The 22,747-nt window shown below is 39.4% G+C and overlaps 1 protein-coding gene across 3 annotated transcripts in view; it reads left to right on the top strand.

Annotated features, from left to right (window-relative positions):
• UBXN7 (UBX domain protein 7) overlaps positions 1 to 22,747 on the top strand; it is a 35,218-nt gene that overhangs the window by 2,153 nt on the left and 10,318 nt on the right. For all 3 annotated transcript variants that reach the window (XM_081329649.1, XM_081329647.1, XM_081329648.1), the window contains exons 2-5: positions 2,142 to 2,289; positions 3,742 to 3,809; positions 11,838 to 11,903; positions 16,473 to 16,585. In XM_081329649.1, the coding sequence (XP_081185775.1) occupies positions 2,142 to 2,289; positions 3,742 to 3,809; positions 11,838 to 11,903; positions 16,473 to 16,585 (395 nt within the window). The remainder of the gene's footprint in view (positions 1 to 2,141; positions 2,290 to 3,741; positions 3,810 to 11,837; positions 11,904 to 16,472; positions 16,586 to 22,747) is intronic.

The following is a 22,747-nucleotide window of genomic DNA, read 5'->3' as shown; positions in this document are numbered from 1 at the left end:
CTAGCTGAATTTATCCTTTTGAAAGTTTTTGATATAGCAACTTGAACTTCAGCTCCCAACCTTTTATGGATTTCATTATTACCAAGATTTTTAAAAAGTTCTTACTGTATTCTGCCAAATCATTTCAAATATCTTGTAAATGCATACATCTTCGTAACACTGTAGGTAGACCTTGACTTTAGAACCATTCGTTTAGAGACCATTTGAAATTCAGGGTACTGAAAAAAGTGATTTATGACCAGTTTTCAAACTTAAGACTGTTGCAGTAGCTTCATAGTCATGTGATCAAAATTTGAGCCCTTGGCAACTGTATGACAGTTGCACTGTCTAGGGGTCATGTGATCACAATTTTTAAACTTCCCATTTGGCTTCCAACAAGTGGGGAAAGCCAGATTCAATTAGAAGTAGCAAGTGATTGGGTAGTTCTCATTTGCTAAAAAATAAAGGAATAGTATATCTTGTAGTATATACTTAGTCCAGAAATTCAATTCAATTACTTGGTTAATTACTGTTTACCTGTTGCCTCTGTTTGAAGCCCTCTGGGAAAGAAGAGTTCAACACTTCATTATGCAGTCTAATCTTAGATTAATGTAGTTAAATGTAATAGAAGTTTTAACATCCACAAATTTTCAAAATCAACACGAAAGACACTGTTACATCTATTTCAGGTGGTGTCTGTAATCCCAAGGACTATAGTTAAGTTTGAGGTAGTCTGTTTCTATGTATCACTATTATCCTGTTATTTCTGAAAAAAATGTACTGCATTAAGTTTAACTGCAGTAGTTTGTGGGAAAGGAAATATTAAGTTAAATAATATCTCAGATATAATTTAATATAGATGTAGAGGTTCTTCTCTTCTAGAAATATAAATAAATTTTTATTGTAGATACGAATTTGTTCAGGCTACTATTTGACTATTTATAGGTAGTCCTTGACATGACCACAATTGAGCCCAAGTTTCTATTGTTAAGTGAGATATTTAAGTGAGTTTGTCCTATTTCAGTGCCATTGTAACTTTGAATGGTCACTAAATGAACTATTGTAAGTCGAGGACTACTTGTACAAAATTTTCTCTTCCAATAATTTCTAATTGTTCTGTTGATATTTTGTTGAGAAAGAAAGAAAACCAAATGTTTGTCCATTCCATGTTACTGACTGACAGAAAGAACAACATGAAGTTTTCCCAATGTTTTAGACTACAGTTCCCATCAATCAAAGTCAGCACGGTTCATGGCAAGTGATTATGAGAGGTGTAGCTCACCAACTGAAGAGTACCATATAATTTAGCCTTCTTTTTGGTAAATGCTTTTAATACTTTTTTCTCCAAACTATTGCCTATAGTTATTACTGAGATTAATTATACTCCTCTTTTTTCATTCTTTAAGAATATGGCATGGCGCTTCAAAGCTGTCAAACTTTGAAGCAGATGTAAACTCCTCAAACTTCTTGTGTGTTTCTCGTTGCTTCAGAGTTCAAATAATATGACACATGCATATACTCCATAGTCCTCCATGCGTGCTACAGATTTCAGTAAAAGGTCTGTAAGTAGTCCTGCAGTCATGTTGGGAGTGCGGAAGTGCTTCCGGGATGAAAGGATTAGATTGTTCTCCTTGCATTAAATTTCATAGGAATACTCCATTGAGTTGTCTGTAATTAACAAAGGATGTGTGAGTGGAGATAGTAACAGAGAATACTAGAATCTGACAAAGGAAATTATATTGAAATGGTTTATATTATTGGTAAAATTTATACACACAGAGACACTTCTTCATGCAGAAAAGGAAAGGTAATATGATTGAGGAGGCCCATGTTCTAGAGTGGCTAGAAACTAATAAGGCATCTTAGGTGAGTCACTGTCTCAGCCCTAGTTGAAAAACTTCCCAGAAAAAGATAGGCAAACCACCTCAGTATTATTGCCAAGAAAATTGTACGACCTCTCTATAAATCATTAGGAATCATGATTGATACAAAGACAACAAAACATAATAAAGTACTTACATGATTGGATTGTGTTGATTTTTTTTAAATATAAAAGATAGTTATTGTAAAAATACATTATATTCACTTTATTGAATTAATACATTTTTCTCTTTATTTTAAAGCATTTGTTGAAACTTAATATGGTTTTCATTATGCCATAGGTGCCAGTGAAAGTGTAGGCAAACATATGCTTGAAGCATGCAACAATAATCTGGAAATGGCTGTCACTATGTTCCTTGATGGTGGAGGAATTGCTGAAGAACCCAGCACTAGTTCTGCAAGTGTATCAAACCTGCGACCACATACAGAGTACGTAGTGTTGTAAAGAGGATAATTAAATTATCTTGGAAATTTGTACGTATATTTCAGATATTTTTACTTTTAAGTTCTTAGTTTTTCTTATGCAGCTGTTTCTATTCTATTGTTGCTCTGGGTATCTATTTAATCATCAAAACATTTAAAGCACAGCTCCTTTGTGAGACTACCAATTATCACTACCAATTATCAAAATTAACAGAGAACAATATAATTATCCTAGCATAATGATTCAGGCAACACCTTTCTAATTTATCTGGATTCTTTTGAATTTCCAGAAACTAAGGAAGAAAATAAATCTGCAGCATAAATTCTGCCATTCTCCACCTGACTGATTTATATGGCTGGATGGGATATGTGTGAATGAATCTGAGGTAGATGATACTTTACTGCAGACAGGAGTGATGCCTTGAAAGAAGCAGTAATATGTCCCCCTCTAAAATGACCATTTCTTAATCCAGTCATGTAATTTAAGGTGCTGGTACTTACCTTTAAAGCCCTACATGGCTTAGGCCCGGGATATTTGCAGGACCGTCTGCTACCGGGGACGACTTCCCATCGCCCAGTGCGCTCACACAGAGAGGGCCTCCTCAGGGTGCTGTCGGCCAGACAATGTCGGCTGGCGACCCCCAGGGGGAGGGCCTTCTCTGTGGGAGCACCAGCCCTTTGGAACCAACTCCCCCTTGAGCTTCGGATGGCCCCGGGCCTCCGGTCCTTTCGCCGCGACCTCAAAACTTTTCTCTTCCATCAGGCTGACCTGGATTGATGATGGGTTTTTAAATATGTTTTAATTTTTAACTGTAGTTAATTTATTTTGGGGCTGTTATTTAATTCTTTTTTAATTTTTGTATTGTTTTTTATTGTTGTTAGCCGCCCTGAGTCCTTCGGGAGATAGGGCGGCATATAAGTCCCAAAAATAAATAAATAAATAGAGCAGGCATGTCAAACTGCCGGCCTACGGGCTGGATGCGTCACGACGAAACTGCGCCCACCTCATTGCCAGCAATGGGGGAAAAGACACAATACGTCGTGCGACGTCATGTGATGTTGCGAGTTTGACATGCCTTTGATAGAGTTACTGGTTGAATTCCAGTGTTTCCCTCTCTTGAGAAAGTTTTGGAGAAAGTGCTAAAGCTTCAGTTTTACAGAGTCTTATAAGGAAAGGTTGATTCTTCCTTAGGGATTTTTCAGATTTATTAAAAAGTGTGTAAATGTGTCAGGAATTTTGATTTGTTCCTGACATAAAAGGTAAAGACTAGGTCCAGACATTTGAGCACTTTTTCCTTTTGTGTAATCACAAGGGCAATTTCCATGCATTGTTTTTTTGTTCCTCGTAATAGTTTGAACACCATTGCATAGTTTCAGTATAGGTATGAAGAACAGATTTTCCTCTTGCCCAAGTAATACTGACATTTTCAAGCTATTATGTGCTTTTTGTTTTCATAGAGATGAAGTGAGGGCACCTATTCCTCAAAAACAAGAAATTCTGGTAGAACCCGAACCCTTATTTGGTGGTAAGTTTCTGTTTGATCTTCAAAGAGTGAACAAAAATTCTTCTTTTTCCTTACAGTGGAGATGAGATCTTATAGTACTAAAAAATATGCATAACAGGCAACTTTCTTTAATACTTACTAAAATAGTTTGACTTTTTTTTATTAGTTCATTACTGTTACTAGTTTTGTTTTGTAAATACGAAACTGAAGTAGAGGAGTATTAATATCACTACAGTAGTAATTCCGAATAACATCCTGTTTAAGAAGATATATTTTTCTGTTTAGTTATATATAGTAGATTTTTCTTGGATTTGTAAATGATAATATATACTTCCTCAAAATATGGTAACTCGGCCTGGAAAACTTGGGAGTCTTCATGTTTATCATCATAAGTGAGTCTTGGACTTATTTTTTAAAATTATTTCTGATCATGCTACAGGATTCAATTCATAAGGGGAGATTATGACCTGACAAAGCTGTAAGTTATACGTTCATGCAGTCAGGCACAAAACTGCATGTTATAATAGAATGGATTTAATAATTATATCTGTTTTAAACATGTATTTCCTGATATGCATAATCTATGACATGCTGTACTCAGTACAGAAAACATGGGGATAAAAAGTTTTTTCTGTGCTAGCATGTTTCCATCAGAGTGAATAAGAAAGAGCTACATACCTTTGGGTTCTTCTTTTCAGGAGTGGATGGTAATAGCAAGTTGGATAGAATGATTATACATTCTTTTTCAAAAGTATCACAAATACATTATGCCTCATTCACTCATGCTCACCATTGTTTATCACTTATACAATAATAATAATAATAATAATAATAATATAACGTTGGAAGGGACCGTGGAGGTCATCTAGTCCAACCCCCTGCTCAGGCAAGAAACCCTATACCATTTCGGACAAATGGCTGTCCAGTCTCTTCTTAAAAACTTCCAGTATTGGAGCATTCACAGCTTCTGGAGGCAGGTTGTTCCATTGGTTAGTTGTTCTAACTGTCAGGAAGTTTCTCCTTAGTTCTAGGTTGCTTCTCTCCTTGATTAGTTTCCATCCATTGCTTCTTGTCCTGCCTTTGGGCGCTTTGGAGAATAGCTTGACTCCCTCTTCTTTGTGGCAGCCCCTGAGATACTGGAACACTGCTATCATGTCCCCCCTCGTCCTTCTCTTCATTAAACTAGACATACCCAATTCCAGCAGCCATTCCTTATGTTTTAGTGTCCAGTCCCCTAATCATCTTTGTTGCTCTTCTCTGTACTCTTTCTAGATTTCCTCCATCATCACCTCTGTTAATTACATACCGTATATACTTGAGTATAAGCCGAATTTTTCAGCCCACTTTTCGGGCTGAAAAAATCCACTTCGGCTTATACTCCAGTGAACAAAAAAAAAGAACTGTCCCTTCGTTCGGAACAGGCTGCTGAGAGAAGGGAGCGGCAGAGCCTTGCAGAGCTGGCGGCAGTCCAGCGTTGTTTCTCCCCCTCGTGTGTGTGTGTGTGTGTCAGACCCACGGGAATGGCTGGTAGGGAAGCGGCATTCCGGCATTCCCCCCCTTCCTGTGTGTCGAGCCCACGGGGCTTGACACACAGAGAAACGCAAATGCCGGACTGCCGCCACCTTTACTAGCCATTCCTGCGGGTCTGACACACACACACACACACACGCACGAGGGGGAGAAACAACGCTGGACTGCCGCCACCTCTGCAAGCCTCTGCCGCCCCGGCGTTGGTGGTCGAGCTCTTCGGAGCCGGCAGAGAATCTCCCGCAGGAGGAGGTCGCGGCTTTCTCTCTTGCTTCGGACTGCAAGGATTTAAACTCCAGGAACAAATCCCGATGGAAGTTTTTTTTAAAAAAATATTCCTCCGGGTCAGACAGGGGACCGAGGCTGAGGTCTAGGGGTAGTGGGGGGGGGGCTCGCGGACATAGATGGGCTCAAGTGGAAGCCAAGCAGCCCTCCCGAATCTGGGCTTCTGGACGGAGCAGCCGGTGGTGCGTTTCAAAAAGCAGAAAAGTTGGATTTTGAACATTTCAGCAGCGCATCTGCACCCGCTGCTTTTAGAAAGTACGAGGACTGGCAACTCCACTTCTTGGCTGATGCAGCGGGAGGCCCAGCCTCTCTTCAAACTCAGCGCCCGTGGCGGGGCTGGATCCGCCACCCGAAAGACTCTCGGGTGGCGCTTCCACAACGCAGTCGAAGCGCTTCGCTCCGCACACGGAAGGAAAAAGGTCGGCCCTCCAGCCGCGACCCGTCCGGCGGGCGCTCCTGCTTTGCTGCTCTCGACGTCGCTGCCGGGAAGCCTCCGCAGTCGTGGAGGAGCGAAAGGCAGTGGCGGCACCTCCCCACGGCGGAGGCTCCCCGGCGTGTCCCTGCACCGGTCTCCCCCGCCGGCCGTGGGTCAAGCAGGCTACGCTTCCCCGGCGAGTTTTCCCTACCTGGCCCCTGCAGAATCGCGGCGGCGGCCCTGGAGAAGCCTACCCCAAGGCTGCGGCCGATTTTTCCTTCTCCAGGCCTCTGCCGCCCAGAGCGTTGTTTCTCCCCCTCGTGCGTGCGTGTGTGTGTGTGTGTCAGACAGAAACGGGCGGCAGAGGCTCGGAGAGGAGTTAGGGTACACCGGGACTCCCAGGCGCGGACCCGGGTGTCCTTTTTCGCAGCTTGCCAAGCGGTCGGGAGCCGCGACTTGTTGCTTCTGCGCGACTCTTGGGAAGACGCAGAGGGTCCTCTGGCAAAAGCAGATGCGCCCTGGCCGGCCGGGCGCTTCTTTGCTTTCTTTTCCAATCCCCTCCCCCAAAATGTATTGTGGTCGATATTTGGCGACCGAGTCCAGTGGCTTTTGCTGCTCCTGAGGAGGAGGAGGAGGAGGAGGAGGAAGAGGAGGAGGACAGGTGAAAAGGCCGAGGCTTTGTTATGCGCTGGATGCTCTGGCTTCCCCCCCTCCCTGCCTGTACAACAGGTAGCGATGTCAGAAGCCGGGAAAAGCAGCGCGCTGAGTCCCGGCCGAGGCGACACTTTTGTTCTCCTCGCCTGGATGCGCTTCCAAAAGTGAAAGGAAAGTGGCTTCACCCAAAACTTGCTTCCCGTTTTCCTCCCCCTCCCCCCTTTTCCCTTTCTCCCTCCTCCCAGCGCGGCGCTTTGAGTAGTAGCCCTTCCACTCCCCGGCTCCCATCCCGGGTTCTTGAAAGCCCCGGTTTTCGTCCTTGGGTACGGGAAGAGGACTCCCGGCGCCCACCCGGCCGAATTGCGAGGGGAGATCGTTCTCCGCGCCTGTCAAAGGGGACCCAAACAAAGAGGTGCATTTGCCGGAAACAACAATCGGAGGGATTCTCCTTGCCTCCTCCGCCTCCATGAAGATTTGTTTTTCTGGGAGGCTCACTTAGAGGGAAGTTTTGAACTGGAAGCCAGGGATGAGGCGAGAAACCAACAGCCTGCGTCCGTCTCTCTATGTATATTTCTGTATATATCTTATCTCGGGATCTAGACCTTTCGAAGGAGAAGGGGCGGCTGGAGTTCGTGAGTTGCTGTGGGACCCAAGGGTTGGGGGAAGAGAGATGGGAGGGAAAAGGGGAGAAACCTGCCGCTGGCTAGTTCTTTGTCTGATCGGGGAGCCTGAACAAAAGAGGAAACTCGGTTGAACTCTTCATCTCCCTGTCTGCCTTATCTGGTCTTTCAAGAGGAGGGTATTCCTTTCACTTCTTGAACTTTCCCAAAGACTTGCAAACTTTTCCAACCATTACTTCCAAGGATCTTTGATTTTTATTTTTCCCCTTGCAACCTAGAGGAAAAGGAAGGTGAGCTGTTGATCTAAGTTTCTCTCTTCTTCCTTTGTAATTAAACTGGAAGTTTTACGTGTGGAAGGGGTAATCTGATTTTTCCTTCTCCAGGCCTCTGCTGCCCAGAGCGTTGTTTCTCCCCCTCGTGCGTGCGTGCGTGTGTGTGTGTGTGTGTGTGTCAGACAGAAACGGGCGGCAGAGGCCTGGAGAAGGAAAAATCGGCCGCAGCCTCGGGGTAGGCTTCTCCAGGGGCGCCGCCGCGATTCTGCAGGGGCCAGGTAGGGAAAACTCGCCGGGGAAAACGGGTGCCGTTACAGCGCCTGGGGAAGCGTAGCCTGCTTGACCCACGGCCTCCCGCTGCATCAGCCGAGAAGTGGAGTTGCCAGTCCTCGTACTTTCTAAAAGCAGCGGGTGCAGATGCGCTGCTGAAATGTTCAAAATCCAACTTTTCTGCTTTTTGAAACGCACCACCGGCTGCTCCGTCCAGAAGCCCAGATTCGGGAGGGCTGCTTGGCTTCCACTTGAGCCCATCTATGTCCGCGAGCCCCCCCCCACTACCCCTAGACCTCAGCCTCGGTCCCCTGTCCGACCCGGAGGAGTATTTTTTTAAAAAAAACTTCCATCGGGATTTGTTCCTGGAGTTTAAATCCTTGCAGTCCGAAGCAAGAGAGAAAGCCGCGACCTCCTCCTGCGGGAGATTCTCTGCCGGCTCCGAAGAGCTTGACCACCAACGCCGGGGCGGCAGAGGCTTGCAGGGCTGGCAGAGGTGGCGGCAGTCCAGCGTTGTTTCTCCCCCTCGTGCGTGTGTGTGTGTGTGTGTGTCAGACCCGCAGGAATGGCTAGTAAAGGTGGCGGCAGTCCGGCATTTGTGTTTCTCTGTGTGTCAAGCCCCGTGGGCCCGACACACAGGAGGGGGGGGGAACGCCGCTTCCTTACCAGCCATTCCCGCGGGTCTGACACACGCACGCATGCATGAGGGGGGGAAACGCCGGACTGCCGCCACCTCTACCAGCCGTTCCCGCAGGTCACACACACACACACACACACACACACACACACACACACACACGAGGAGGGAAACAACGCTTGACTGCCGCCTCCCTAGCAGACCTTCCCTGCGGGATGTGCTGCCAGGAAGCCTGGCAGCCTGATGAGCGGGCCCTGCGAACCGCGGCCGAGCCAGCTCCGGGATGCTGCCAGAGTCAATGAGCGGCTCGTCGTGGCACAGAATATAGATATGTTGCTAAGAAGGGGCCAAGCTTATACTTATACTCGGCTTATACTCGAGTCAATAACTTTTTCCAGTTTGGGGGGGTAAAATTAGGGGGTCTCGGCTTATACTCGAGTCGGCTTATACTCAAGTATATATGGTATGCAGATTTTGTTCATTTGTTTTAGGAGCCCTGTCTTCTGTAGCAAACAATTAGGCCATAACAGAATTTTCATGCAGTCACTTAATTGCCACATGATAAGCCTCATGCCTGTTTGTTAGTTGGCCATAGAAACAAAATAGGGATTTTGCCAATGTACAGTCTCCATGGTGCCTGGATTCACAATTACTCTATCAGAAGAAATGGTTGCTAATGATAACTTCCTATGTCCTATAACAGCCCAACTGATTTCTCCCTCTTTGAAGCCATTAAGTTGAGCTACAAATAAAGTCATCCAGTGTCTAAGCATTAACTTTTAGTAACATCTGCAACAACCAACATACTAACCAAGCCCACAGGTCAGCAGGATAGTGTTGCTGTTACAAGCAATCTTCCTTCATGTCAGGGAGTGTAAATTAAAAACTCCGTATCTTTGTTTATCAGAGGTTGATGAACCGTGGTTCATCCAAAACATGGTACAAAACAAATAAGATAAAGAAAACCCGAAACATATTTACTATAACAACACTTTAATAAAAAAAAACTTAACTGACTACATGTTCTGGCTTACCGAACAGCACAAAGAGAAGGAAGGGAAAAAAACAAACAATTGTTTTTTCTTTTATGCGCACACAGTAGTAGAGACAGAGATTAAACCAAAGACATGCGCACGCAATAGTAGAAACAGAGATTAAACCAAAGACATGCACACGCAATAGTAGAAACAGAGATTAAACCAGAGACATGCGCACGCAATAGTAGAGACAGAGATTAAACTAAAAAACATAGTTGGATATGTGACAAACACCATAGTTACAATGATAAGATAACAACATAGCTGGCAAAGAGCAAACTGCAACGTGCTTAGCTGACAAACACAAAAATGCAGTGACACTTCAGTCCCCAGTTACAACTACCTCTCATCTTTCCAACATTGATTCCAGCCCATAGGGCTTCCCACAATGAGCACATTCTCACAGCAGCAGAGCTGTCCTAGATCTGTTCTTGCATAACAGCTGGGAGCCTTTCTACTGCCAATCTTGTCTCTCAGCTATAGATAGCTTTGTTTAGAATCCATAGCTCACTCCATAGGAGCTATTTGTGTTTTAGTTGACACAGTGATAATTGTAACAGCCTCTATATTACCAGGCCCCACAGTACTCCAGGCTGGTCAGCAATGAACCCAAGGCCTTTTATAAAGCCTCTCTAGCCTCCTCCAGTTCTGGAATTCTTGATATGGCATAATGTTTTTTCTTTGTCACAATCCATGTGCAGCCATACAGCAGTCCATATTTCATCTTCTGGGCCCGCAAGGTTGAAGAATTGGCAAAATTTCCACCTCTGGCTCCCCAGTCATATTTTATAAGCTATAAGAACATCATTGTGGCTGCTGTTCTATCCTTAATAATAATAATAAGTTGGAAGGGACCTTGGAGGTCATCTAGCCCAACCCCCTGCTCAGGCAGGAAACTCTATACCATTTCAGACAAGTGGCTGGCCAGTCTCTTCTTAAAAACTTCCAGTGTTGGAGCATTCACCACTTCTGGAGGCAGGTTGTTCCACTGGTTAATTGTTCTAACTGGGGATGATTTTGAAATTCCAAGCATAGCCACAACTTTTATTTTCTCTAGGAACAGTAATTTCACAACAAAATGCATAGTGCTTCACTGTGCAGGACAGACTTAACTTTTGGATGCAGTCATCCATGCATCGTGCTTGCTTCAAATCCAGAAGATCTGTGAAATGGTTATGGGAATGACAAAACACTGAACATACAGCTTAGTGCAGCAGCTCCAGTGTGAAATCAGTTTCAGGCATTCTTTTGGCTGAATTCAGAAGCCAACTCCAGCTAACCAAATCTTCTATTCAAACATCAGGCCATCAGCATCTAAATGGATCATTCTCCATTATGACTTCTTTCTCCATACTGTTGTTTTCCTCCATATACTGTGCCTATCCCAAGGGGGACTGAATACTTTCTGAACACACTGTTCCTATCTATTCTAATCGTCTTCACAAGTTGCCTTTTTGCAACTTACATTAATACTGGTCATAATGATGGGAATCATATTGCTACACATATTGTTTATCCATCAGACTTGAATCTAAAAAATGACTGCAAAAACGAGTCTGTAAGAGACTAGTTAAGAACACAGTTCATTTGTCTTACCGATTGGCCAAAATGTTTTGTATCCACTTTTATCTGTGAAGTGTGATATGGTCTCACCATGGATGTCTATAAAAGCAGTAGTATATTAATTGATTATTTTCTTTCGTATCATTCCAGGGCTTGCCATTTTTATAGTAGCTACTATTTAGATATTTCCTTTGTGCTATCCTTTTCTAATCAGTGACTGCCCTAGGTGATTCCATAAGTGAAGTTTTTGTTTTTTTGTGCTAGAATACATCTTTTGCATTTTCTCATTTTGAACCACATTAAACATAAATATTAAACAAGTGTAAAGATTCACTTGAAGCTCTTCATTAACCCATTGTTTTCACCAGTCTGATTAGTTGGTATTATAAAGAAACTTGGCTACCTTCCTGTTCATTGCTAACTCCTGATTGCCCACAAATAAATGGCTCACCATTTTATTGTATTATGCTGATGGGTATTGCTGCTCCAGCCTTTCTGATTTTAAACTTGGGGAGAGCACATTTAATTTATTTTGTGTACATAAAGTGCTGTAAATATTTTATGTTCAAATATACATCAAGATAGGCATACAGGCACTGAAAACATAAGAACTAATGAATTCATATATGAAACTAATTAGTGTGATGCATTATTGCTGTCCTGGAATTTGTATACATCCTTCACTATAGGCATGTACCACAAATCCACAATGTGGTTGTATAATAAGATTTTATTATTAATCTGTTTATTAAATTCTGTTCCTATTAAGCACCAAAAAGACGCAGACCAGCTCGTTCAATATTTGATGGCTTTCGGGATTTCCAGACAGAAACTAGTAGGTATCTGTGGATAATTATATTCATATAATGTTTTGTTTCTTTTATGGTTTATGTCCAAGGCAGGGTAACAGTATAGGCCCCTTGGAACTTCAAACAATTTTAGTAAGGAAAATAAAATTTTAAAAAGCCATTGCTATATTCACACAGTAAATGCTTTATATTTCCATATGTGCAAGACATTGTTTTCCAAGGAAGTTATAATTTTTGAAGTAACAACAATCTCTTTGTCAGTATAAGAAAATGTAGGTGCAGTTAGAAAAATCCCAGTTATGTACCGTTTGATTTCAGGAATTAAAAGCTAGACAGGCAAGTAAAAACGGCAGCAGTGGCAAGTTAATTTGATATTACAGTCAGAAAACTGGATGAAATTACCAGATATTGAGCCCTTTCTAATTATCTTAGTTTTTATTATAACTAGCATTTGAGAACCAGTTTAATCGCAGTAACTAACTTTTTGTGGGGTTCCACATTGAGAGAATCATTTCTCAAATTGATAAAAGGGCTGGAGTTATTGATGCATACCACCATCATTACATAATGCTTCCAGCAACCCTTCAATCCACTTTCATTGCAACAGCACAAATATATCAGCATTGGGTTTGCTGCTGTATATGTTTGAAAATCAACCACTCACCTACATTCCAATAAATATTGCTAACCAGAACTTGAAAGACTAATTACCTGATTTTGTTATTACCAGAAAGAAATCTGACACACATCTCTTGCCAGTAATAATCCTGACCAGTTGCTGAGTATCCCACATGAATCCAAGAAGAATATGAATGCCTTTTGCATTTTTCATCTGAAGCAATTTCACGAACTAATAAGCCAAACTACAATTTGACTTTTATATTAGTTTGTCAGTTGGGGCCTTGTATTAAATATTAACAAGAAAGAATAAGCTGAAAATTTAATTCCGTAATGACCAGAATCTTTAATCCAGTTATTTCAAAGGTTTCATTACATTGATATGAGCTCAAAAGAATCATTACATTGATCTGAGCAGGTTTATATATAATTATGAATAATTTTGGAATCAACCTGGTTAATTGTACGTAAATTAAGAGATAATTTTACAATCAATTTCTGTTATAGTACAAAAATATATTAATTTTCTAATAATGTTGAGTGGCACATTTACCCCACTTTTCATTAATGCAAAAAAAAGTGTCTCTTGTATTCAATCAAGGAAGAATCAGTCATCAATTATTCCATGCATATGCCTGAAAAATGGTTTTGTTCACTTAATGCCAAATTTTTTTACATTCAACCATATGTATAGAAACTTCACTTTAGCCTTATATTTGTAAACTGATTTTTCTGGTTTGTCTCCATATATAATGTTTAGTATTACCAGCAATCAACATCTGTAATAGTATATTTGTTTTGCTATTACTATTAAACAATTGAGTATTTAATTAAGTGATGGAAGAAATAGTAACAATACATATTGGATAATAATAGCAAGTTCACAAATAATGATGAATCATTATAGTAGGAAACATAATGTGCTCTCATTGTTATGGTATGGTATTATATAACCTGGAATTGATTGAATGCTAGTGCAACAGTAAACCTAATGGAAGAGAATATATGAAATACAAGGAAACTATGGATGTACAGAACATCCATCCATCCACACTAATTGAGAAATGGCTAGTTTATTTATTTATTAGATTTATATACCGCCCTTCTCCCGAGGGACTCAGGGCGGTGTACAGGGCAATTAAAATATAACATACAAAAGTTAAAAATAGATTAAATTAAATTTATCCCCAAACAAAATAAATTAAATTATGAAATTTAAAACCCCAGTCCCTCAGTCCAGGCCGGCAAGCTCGAATAACTAGAGTTATTCTAGAGTTTCAACATAGCAACGAGGTAGCGGCTCTCATAACTTGAGGTAGATCAAGTACATGTTACAACCCAGACTTAAGGAGAACTGGAAGAACAAATGGATGCATAGCCAAACCTGCAATTGGACCATCACTACCATTCCCTCCATTATTTTATTTATTTTAATTCCATTTATATCCCGCCCTTCTCCGAAGACTCAGGGCAGCTTACAAGCTTAGCAGTAGCCTTCATTCTATGTATATGCCTGCTTATTAGGGCTTTCACACACACCCCCAAGCGGCATTATTACAAAGTCAGCTTAATTGCCCCCAACAATCTGGGTCCTCATTTACCTACCTCGGAAGGATGGAAGGCTGAGTCAACCTTGAGCCTGGTGGGATGCGAACCTGCACTAATTGCAGGCAGCTGGTGTTACTTAAGGAGGCATTAGCCCACAGCTCCACCAAGAGCACAACAGCTAATATGAGCCATAAGATCACGGATAAAGTAGCTATAGTCAACCTTTAAGACTAGTTAGCAAGGCTCAGTGGAGTACCATTTGGTAGTTTGCTGGAAGATGCCCTGACGACAGTCTCTGCTATCACCATAACTCAAACCAATAAACTAGTATACACTTTGGTACTGTAATCCTTGAGATACTTAGCTACATGATTAAGAAGAACAATAGTGCCTGAATCCCTGAAAATGATATTGGAGGTTGTATTCAAGGCAATTTGGTGAGAGATTAGTCAGCTGGTAGAAATACAAAAAGGTGTGAATATTAAGGATAAGACTCAGCCCTTAAAGTACTCCCAGCCGTCAAATGATTGCCCCCCGCCATCATGTGACTGCATCTCGAGTGCAGCCAGTCACCTTTAGGACCTGTCACAACATTCCACATAACTGAGATTCACGATGGGTTTTGCTGCCTTTCTGGAATCTTTTTTGCCAATTTCATGCTAATGACCACTGCAAAAAAGATGACAACTTATGATCAGATTTCCAGTTCCAATTGCAGTCATATAGGACTGATGAAGTGGAACTATCAGTGAGTCACATAGCAGACATAGAGACTAGCTACAAGTATTTCAGTATCCTACAGTCACTTGGGAACCAAAGTGAAGAGGCAAGGAAGATAGCATCCAAATACCACTAAAGTATTAGATGGGTCTTAAAGAGCCAGCTTAATGGAAAGAATAAGATCCGTGTCATCAACATGTATGTCCTGTCAGCATAGTAAGTTGGCCAAAGGAGGACATGGAGACTGCTGATGTAAATACCCAGAGGTTCTTCACAATGTATGGAGGTTTCCACTCCAAGTCCAATACCCAGAGAGTACACCAGCTGGAAAGGAGGCTGGCGGAGTCGGGTGAATGTCAGAACCATTGTCCTATATGAAATATAGCATCCAGGGTTGGGTCTATGACAATTTGCCACAGCCAACTCACTGTGGCCAACTCATCATGGCCAACTCGCTGCTGGACAATTTGTCACAGGACAACTCGTTGCGAGACAAAAGTTACACTAATATGAAAGAGATGATGAAAACAAATCAAAGAAAGGATGCAAAAGGAAGAACAGAATGAAATGTGAATTGTAAAAAATAAAATTATTTTAAATTTATTTTAAATAATTAAATAGAATTGTTAAATCGTCCTTCAGTGAATTGTCCTGCGGAGAGTTGGCCACAGTAAGTTGGCTGTGGAAAGTTGCCCCATTCCCAAAATGAGCTGCTGAGAAAATGAGGCAGGAGCAAAGATGGGAGGAAGATCATGGAAAGGAAGTGCCATAGCAAGAAGACCCTGCATGGGATATGCTATAGAGAAATAGTTAAGGTGACAGACATTGGGTAATCCTACGAGTGGCTGGAAAGGGCTGTATTAAAGACAACAGTGAGGCACTGATCATAGCAGCATAAGAACATGCACTAAGTACCCAGATCCATAGAATCAGTAATATACCAAACCAGACAGGACCCAAGGTGCAGATTATGGAGAAAGCTATACAGGAGCATCTGCACAGTGAATGGACAACTGTCCCAAGTGCATTCCGGATCTTATATATAGGTAAAGGAGCATGTAAAGAAGGGCAAGAATTAGATGAAAGGGGTTCACACCTCACTTTTTAGAAACTAAGATTTTAATTACTGTATAACTATTTTAAAAAAGAGCTGGTTGATTATTAACCCATTGCTTTGTTATTAAAGGAAGGGAACAAAAAAAATCTGCCAGGAGGCCAAAAACAATAATTCTGTAATATTTAAATATTTGGTGAATATTTAAATTACAAATTTAGGAATGGAATATCTATTACTGAACAGGATGGTGGTGATGATGATGATGATGATTTTTTCCAGATAGTGTGTGTGTGTGCTTGTGTGTGTGTGTGTGTGTGTGGAGAGGGAGAGAGAGAGAGAGAGAGAGAGAGAGAGAGAGAGAAAGAGAGAGAGGCCAAACTAGTGAACATACCTAATATTCCTATTTTCCCTACAACAATTCTGTGAGGTAGGTTGGGCCGAGCAAGAGTGACTGGCCTAGAGCCAGATTGTCGCCCAGTCAGCTTTCATGCCAAAAATGTATAAACATGTAATGGCTATTACTAAAACATATTTAGTAGAAAGCTGATTTAGGCTAATCACAATAGTACAGTCACATTGCACTTGATGAAAGTAACTGAATCTGCTCTTGTGAATATTTTGTTTTCTTTGTTTTTGTTTTGGGGCTCTACAGTTCGGCAGGAGCAAGAATTGAGAAATGGAGGAGCCATAGATAAGAAGCTCACTACCCTTGCAGATCTCTTCAGGCCGCCAATTGATTTGATGCATAAAGGAAGCTTTGAAACAGTAGGTCATTTTGATGCATTGAATATTGGATTGGCTTTGTTATAGCTGTGCATGTGCATGTGTAAATTATGTCATGATAATGTGTATAAACAATTCCAGCAATCTGTATTTTTATTATTGCAGTAGAGGAAGTTGCTTCTAATTAATAACTTCATTTGAGGAAGTAGCTTTTGACTATATCCATTAGTCCCATACTGTGTTCTCTCATACAGAAGTATTCAAGTAGAAGTTAGTAATTAAGAAATAGATTTGAATAATATGACTTAAATTATCATTTTCTAATGACAACCTATATACATAAAATAAGGGTCTTTTTCTATCTTTAGGTTTAGAAATCTGTCGTCAATCATTTCCTTTAATACATTTGTAGGAAGAATTATAATTCAATACTATATTATTGTATTCTATATTATTATATATTATACTAATATAATTTGAATTATAATTATAATTTAAAAAGATACCACATTGTGTTCTTTACATTGCAAATTAAGCTCTATGGTATGACATGTTTGAGAAAGATTTTTATTGGAGAAAAATATGACCAAACTAAACAGTACTGGATTAGAATAGCCATTGATCTGTATAATAGTCAGTATAAAACAGAATCTTGAATTTTTGATTGTTCATTATTTACTATTTGATTAATAAACTTGGAACTGTAGGTTTGGACTTTGTAAATGGAAGAAAATCAATAGTTTGATGAATTACTAATCTTTAAACCATTCCTTACGCTTCCTGGTGTTAATATATACTAAATGAACCCATTGAAAAAATTTAAAACTCTTGGAATTGAATTTACCAAAAAGGTCAGGAGAGAAATAACTGATTTCCTACTGTAACAGTTTTCTTGTTTCTTTAAGGGGGGAATAAAAATAAGTTTATTCAAAAGTAATACATTTTGTGCAGCATTTATATGTGAAAATAATGTCAAGCTTTTTATATCTTTTATTTGCATTTGAAGTCACTTTCAGAGTTATTTTTCCTATCAAGATTTGACTGATTGCCCTACACGCAGTGTACTATTTGCCTGCAAGCATACAATGAGGGGAAAAATTATTTGTGCATTTGCCCACTGACAAAGAAATGATCAGTCTATAATTGTAATGGTAGGTTTATTTTAACAGTGAGAGATAGAATAACAACAACAACAAATCCAGAAAAATGCATTTCAAAAAAGTGATAAATTGATTTGCATTTTAATAAGTATTTGATCCCCTATCAATCAGCAAGATTTCTGGCTTCCAGGTGTCTTTTATACAGGTAACGAGCTGAGATTAGGAGCACTCTCTTAAAGGGATGGTCCTAATCTCAGCTTGTTACCTGTATAAAAGACACCTGTCCATAGAAGCAATCAATCAATCAATTAGGTTCCAAACTCTCCACCATGGCCAAGACCAAAGAGCTGTCCAAGGATGTCAGGGACAAGATTGTAGACCTACACAAGGCTGGAATGGGCTACAAGACCATCACCAAGCAGCTTTGTGTGATGGTGACAACGGTGAGATTATTCGCAAATGGGTGAAACACAAAATAACTTGTCAATCTCCCTCAGTCTGGGGCTCCATGAAAGATCTCACCTCGTGGAGTTGCAATGATCATGAGAACAGTGAGGAATCAGCCCAGAACTACACGGGAGGATCTTGTCAATGATCTCAAGGCAGCTGGGACCATAGTCACCAAGAAAACAATTGGTAGCAGACTACACCATGGAGGACTGAAATCCTGCGGTGCCTGCAAGGTTGCCAATTAACATCTAAATGATTCAGATGAAAGTGTTGTGGTCAGCTGAGACCAAAATCGAGCTCTTTGGCATGAACTCAACTCACCGTGTTTGGAGGAGGAGGAGGAATGCTGCTTATGATCCCAAGAACACCATCCCCACCATCAAACATGGAGGTGGAAACATTATGCTTTGGAGATGTTTTTCTACTAAGGGGACAGGATAACTTTACCGCATCAAAGGGACGATGGACGGGGCCATGTACTGTCAAATCTTGGATGAGAACCTCCTTCCCTCAGCCAGGACGTTGAAAATGGGTCATGGATGGGTATTCGAGCATGACAATGACCCAAAACACATGGCCAAGTTAACAAAAGAGTGGCTTAAGAAGAAACGCATTAAGATCCTGGAGTGGTCTAGCCAGTCTCCAGACCTTAATCCTATAGAAAATCTGTGGAGAGAGCTGAAGGTTTGAGTTGCCAAACATCAGCCTTGAAACCTTAATGACTTGGAGAGGATCTGCAAAGAGGAGTGGGACAAAATCCCTCCTGAGATGTGTGCAAATATGGTGGCCAACTACAAGAAACGTCTGGCCTCTGTGATTGCCAACAAGGGTTTTGCCACCAAGTACTAAGTCATATTTTGCAAAGGGGTCAAATACTTATTTCACTCATTAAAATGCAAATCAGTTTATAACTTTTTTGAAATGCGTTTTTTTGTTGTTGTTATTCTGTCTTTCACTGTTAAAATAAACCTACCATTAAAATTATAGACGGATCATTTCTTTGTCAGTGGGCAAATGGACAAAATGAGCAGGGGATCAAATAATTTTTCCCCTCACTGTATCCTAAATCCGGAGTAGAATTGTTTTTTATTTAATAATATGCGGTCTTTTAACAATTTTGTACAGGAAGTCCTTGACTTACAGCAGTTCATTTAGTGACCGTTCAAAGTTAAAGTGGCATTGAAAAAAGTGGCTTATTTATTTATTTTATTTTTTTTTAATTTTAATTCCATTTATATCCCGCCCTTCTCCGAAGACTCAGGGCGGCTTACAAGCTTACCAGTAGCCTTCATTCTATGTATATGCCTACTTATTAGGGCTTTCGGGGGGGCCCCAAGTGGCATTATTACAAAGTCAGCTTATTGCCCCCAACAATCTGGGGACCAATTGTTCACAATCTTATGACCATTGTTCACACTTACAACCTTTGCAGCATCCCCATGATCATGTAATCAAAATTCAGATGCTTGGCAACTGATGCATATTTATGATTGTTGATGTGTCCGAAAGTCATGTGATCACCTTTTGCGACCTGACAAGCAAAGTCAATGGGGAAGACAGATTCATTTAACAACCATGTTAGTAATTTAAGAACTGCCGTGATTCACTTAACAAATGTCTCACTTAACAACATAAATTTTGGGCTCAGTTGTGATCATAAATCAATGACTACCTGTAGTTTACCATTAACCAAGTTAGATATAGGAACTTTACTTATCATAATAGACCTTTTTCTCCCCATACAAACATACATGCATACTCATCGCTCTGTTCCCTTCTGTATTAAGGTACATTGTGGAAAGTGCAGAAAAAAAGTAGAATGTAGTAAACAAAATAGCAGGAGTTAAGTGAAAAGGGAAGGAATCACTCTATCTCCTCCTAATATTTATTCTTGCCAGCTGTCCTAGCTTCCACATCTGTACATGCATTCCTTTTTCAGTCTTTCCTTTCAAATCATTTGCTCTTCCTTCATTATTGAAAAATAACGTTACTGCATACAAGAAGTTGTATTTTTACAGACATTCACTTCTGTAACAAAGCTTCTCACAAAGGTAAACCATTATGATGGGTGTTTTATATGTTAGAGTGCTTGAACAGTTTTGAGAAGCCATAAATTGTGGCTTAAGACTAAAGGTTTTATACTTTATAGTCTGGTTTAAATATATATCAGCAGTCACTACACTAGTGTTCAACTTACAGTATTAAGCTTTCAATAATTTTTTTCTAGGGCAGGGGGTCAGATTTTAAGCTTGGTCAATGTATATCTGTTCATTATTGTTATCCTATACGCAATTAAAAGTTTAACTCATAGGGAAATGAAACTGTTTAAGTGTTTCATTAAAAATACATTCATGGCACATAATTTAGCTTCTTTTAACCAGTGTGAAAAAGTAGAATCCTCATTTACCTTCTGAGTTAAACTAAAATATTTTAATTAAACTATAAACACCAGGTTGTAGATTTAACACAACTATCAGGTTTGTGTTAAATTCTGCAATTGCTTTATTATATTGATATTTGTTTATTATTGCTACTTGTTTATTAAGCCTTCTGTTTCTTCTAAAAATAGTTAACTTACTTGACAGATTTATATATAGTTTTATGAGTGTAATAAAGCCAGATAAATGAAACTATATAAAAAATATTGCAGTGTAGAAAAAAGCTAGATATAAAAGGCATTTGCCTTATTTCGTTTCCTTTTCTAGAGCAGTAAATAGAACTATGTAGCTGTTGTGCAATCCCACTAAAAGGTGTGGTTGCTTTAAGAGTTGGAGACAGTACTATGTGTATTCCACTGAACATACTGAAGCATCTTTGAATTAGCATCTTTGAATTATTTCCATAGTATGGGAGAACCCAATAAAATGTATATTGAATTCTTTGAATGCTACAGCTATTTTGGATAAACATAAAACATATTTTAGTTCCATTTTTATGTCATGCTGCATAACTTAGCCCACTATAAGTTTTATAAGCAAGTCCCAAAGGTGTTTTTCCTTGAAAACATTTCGCTTCTTATCCAAGAAGCTTCTTCAGTTTATAAGCAAGATTTGTTATCTTGAATTCATATGTCAAATTCAAATACATTAAAAAAAAAAGAATCAGCCATATTAAGCATGTTGAGAAAATGTCAGTATCAATAGGGAGGCAATGTATTTACTAAATCAACTGTTTTATAATTTTAAGACAAATCATAAAAATACTGATACTTTTAGTTGATAATGTGCATTTTTGAGATTTTCTAAATATGGTTATATTATAATGCATTTATCATACATTTCATTGATTTAACTAATGAAGAAGATCAGACCTTTTACTATTATGGTGCTGATTTACTCCAATACCTGGTCAGTTGATTAACATCCTGGATCAATATGTTATATTGTAATCCTAATGCGAGTATCTATTCTGAGGCAATTCTCTTAAAATATTTCTTCAGATGTTCAAGTAGTTTCCGGCATGTTGGCATTTTAATTGTCATAGCAGGTATTAGTGAAAAATATACATCTCTTAATCTCCAATACAGAATAAAATTACTGAGAAGAAATATTTCCTTTTTAATTCAAGAAAAGAGTTTATTCACATAACTTTAACTGTAGAATGGTTATTTTTCCATCACCAAAAAATTAGAAAAATTAGAATACCAATTTACATATTAACAGCAATTTAAATATTACTAAAACTATAATAAAAACAGAGTAACTTTAATGCTGGTTTTTATTTAACTTATAGTATGTCTCGCCATTTATAAATTCTATTTAAATAATTAGTTGTCAAAATAAAACAAATCTATATCACTGATCCATTAATTAATTAAAATACTATAAACAAAAAATTGTTAAACTAATAAATACTTGGTTTTTAACATTTTAACCTAAACAATCAAGTATAAAACTGAAAACCCTGAAAACTTTCACGCTTATTTTTATGCACATTTTTCCATGAGTGAAAGAAAGGATCTCATTGGTGCTTGGGTCTTGCAAAGATATTACGGAATATAATTATAAAATGAAGTTTGAACTGGAAGTGTACACACAATTTATACATATTTACTTGTAAATTTTTCAAAAGCAATATATAAGATTATTATAAGATTATATAAATTTTGTCTTTCAATCAAAGTGGCTGTTCAAATTATCTTCCTCCAATAATAAATCAACCTATTTATATTTATTTGGCACTGAAATGTCTCCACTACAATATTGTTTTAGTGGTTGACCTGAGAAAGTTGTTTTGTTGTAAAATCCTAGTGAAAACTGTGTTCTATATTGCTTTATTTCAATATAGGTGAGTGCTTCTGTGTCCATTGTGGTGCTTATTCGGTGGCCAATGGATCAGATATTTCACTTTTTAAAAGTGAAATCTTATTTTCCAATATGCATAGTCAAAAAGGGGTACTCATGAATCTATGTTTCTTTTCGTAACTAATTAAACTCATGAGTAAATTTCCTTTAAGGAAATCCCAATTGTCCTAGTTATTTAGGAAATATGACCATTCCAATTTTTGATATAGCACTCTTTTTTTCAACAGGTATGACAATTCAGCGATCAGAATTACATTCTTGATCAAACTCCTACATTAACTTGCAACCAACCAATCAGACAATGCCAGCTTTGAGACTCAAACCAGTAAGATCTCTTCCTGCAACTTCAA

Source organism: Vipera berus, assembly GCF_964194415.1.
Source record: "Vipera berus genome assembly, chromosome: 5".
Lineage (NCBI taxonomy): Eukaryota > Metazoa > Chordata > Lepidosauria > Squamata > Viperidae > Vipera > Vipera berus.
This window is presented reverse-complemented; position numbering and strand designations above follow the sequence as displayed.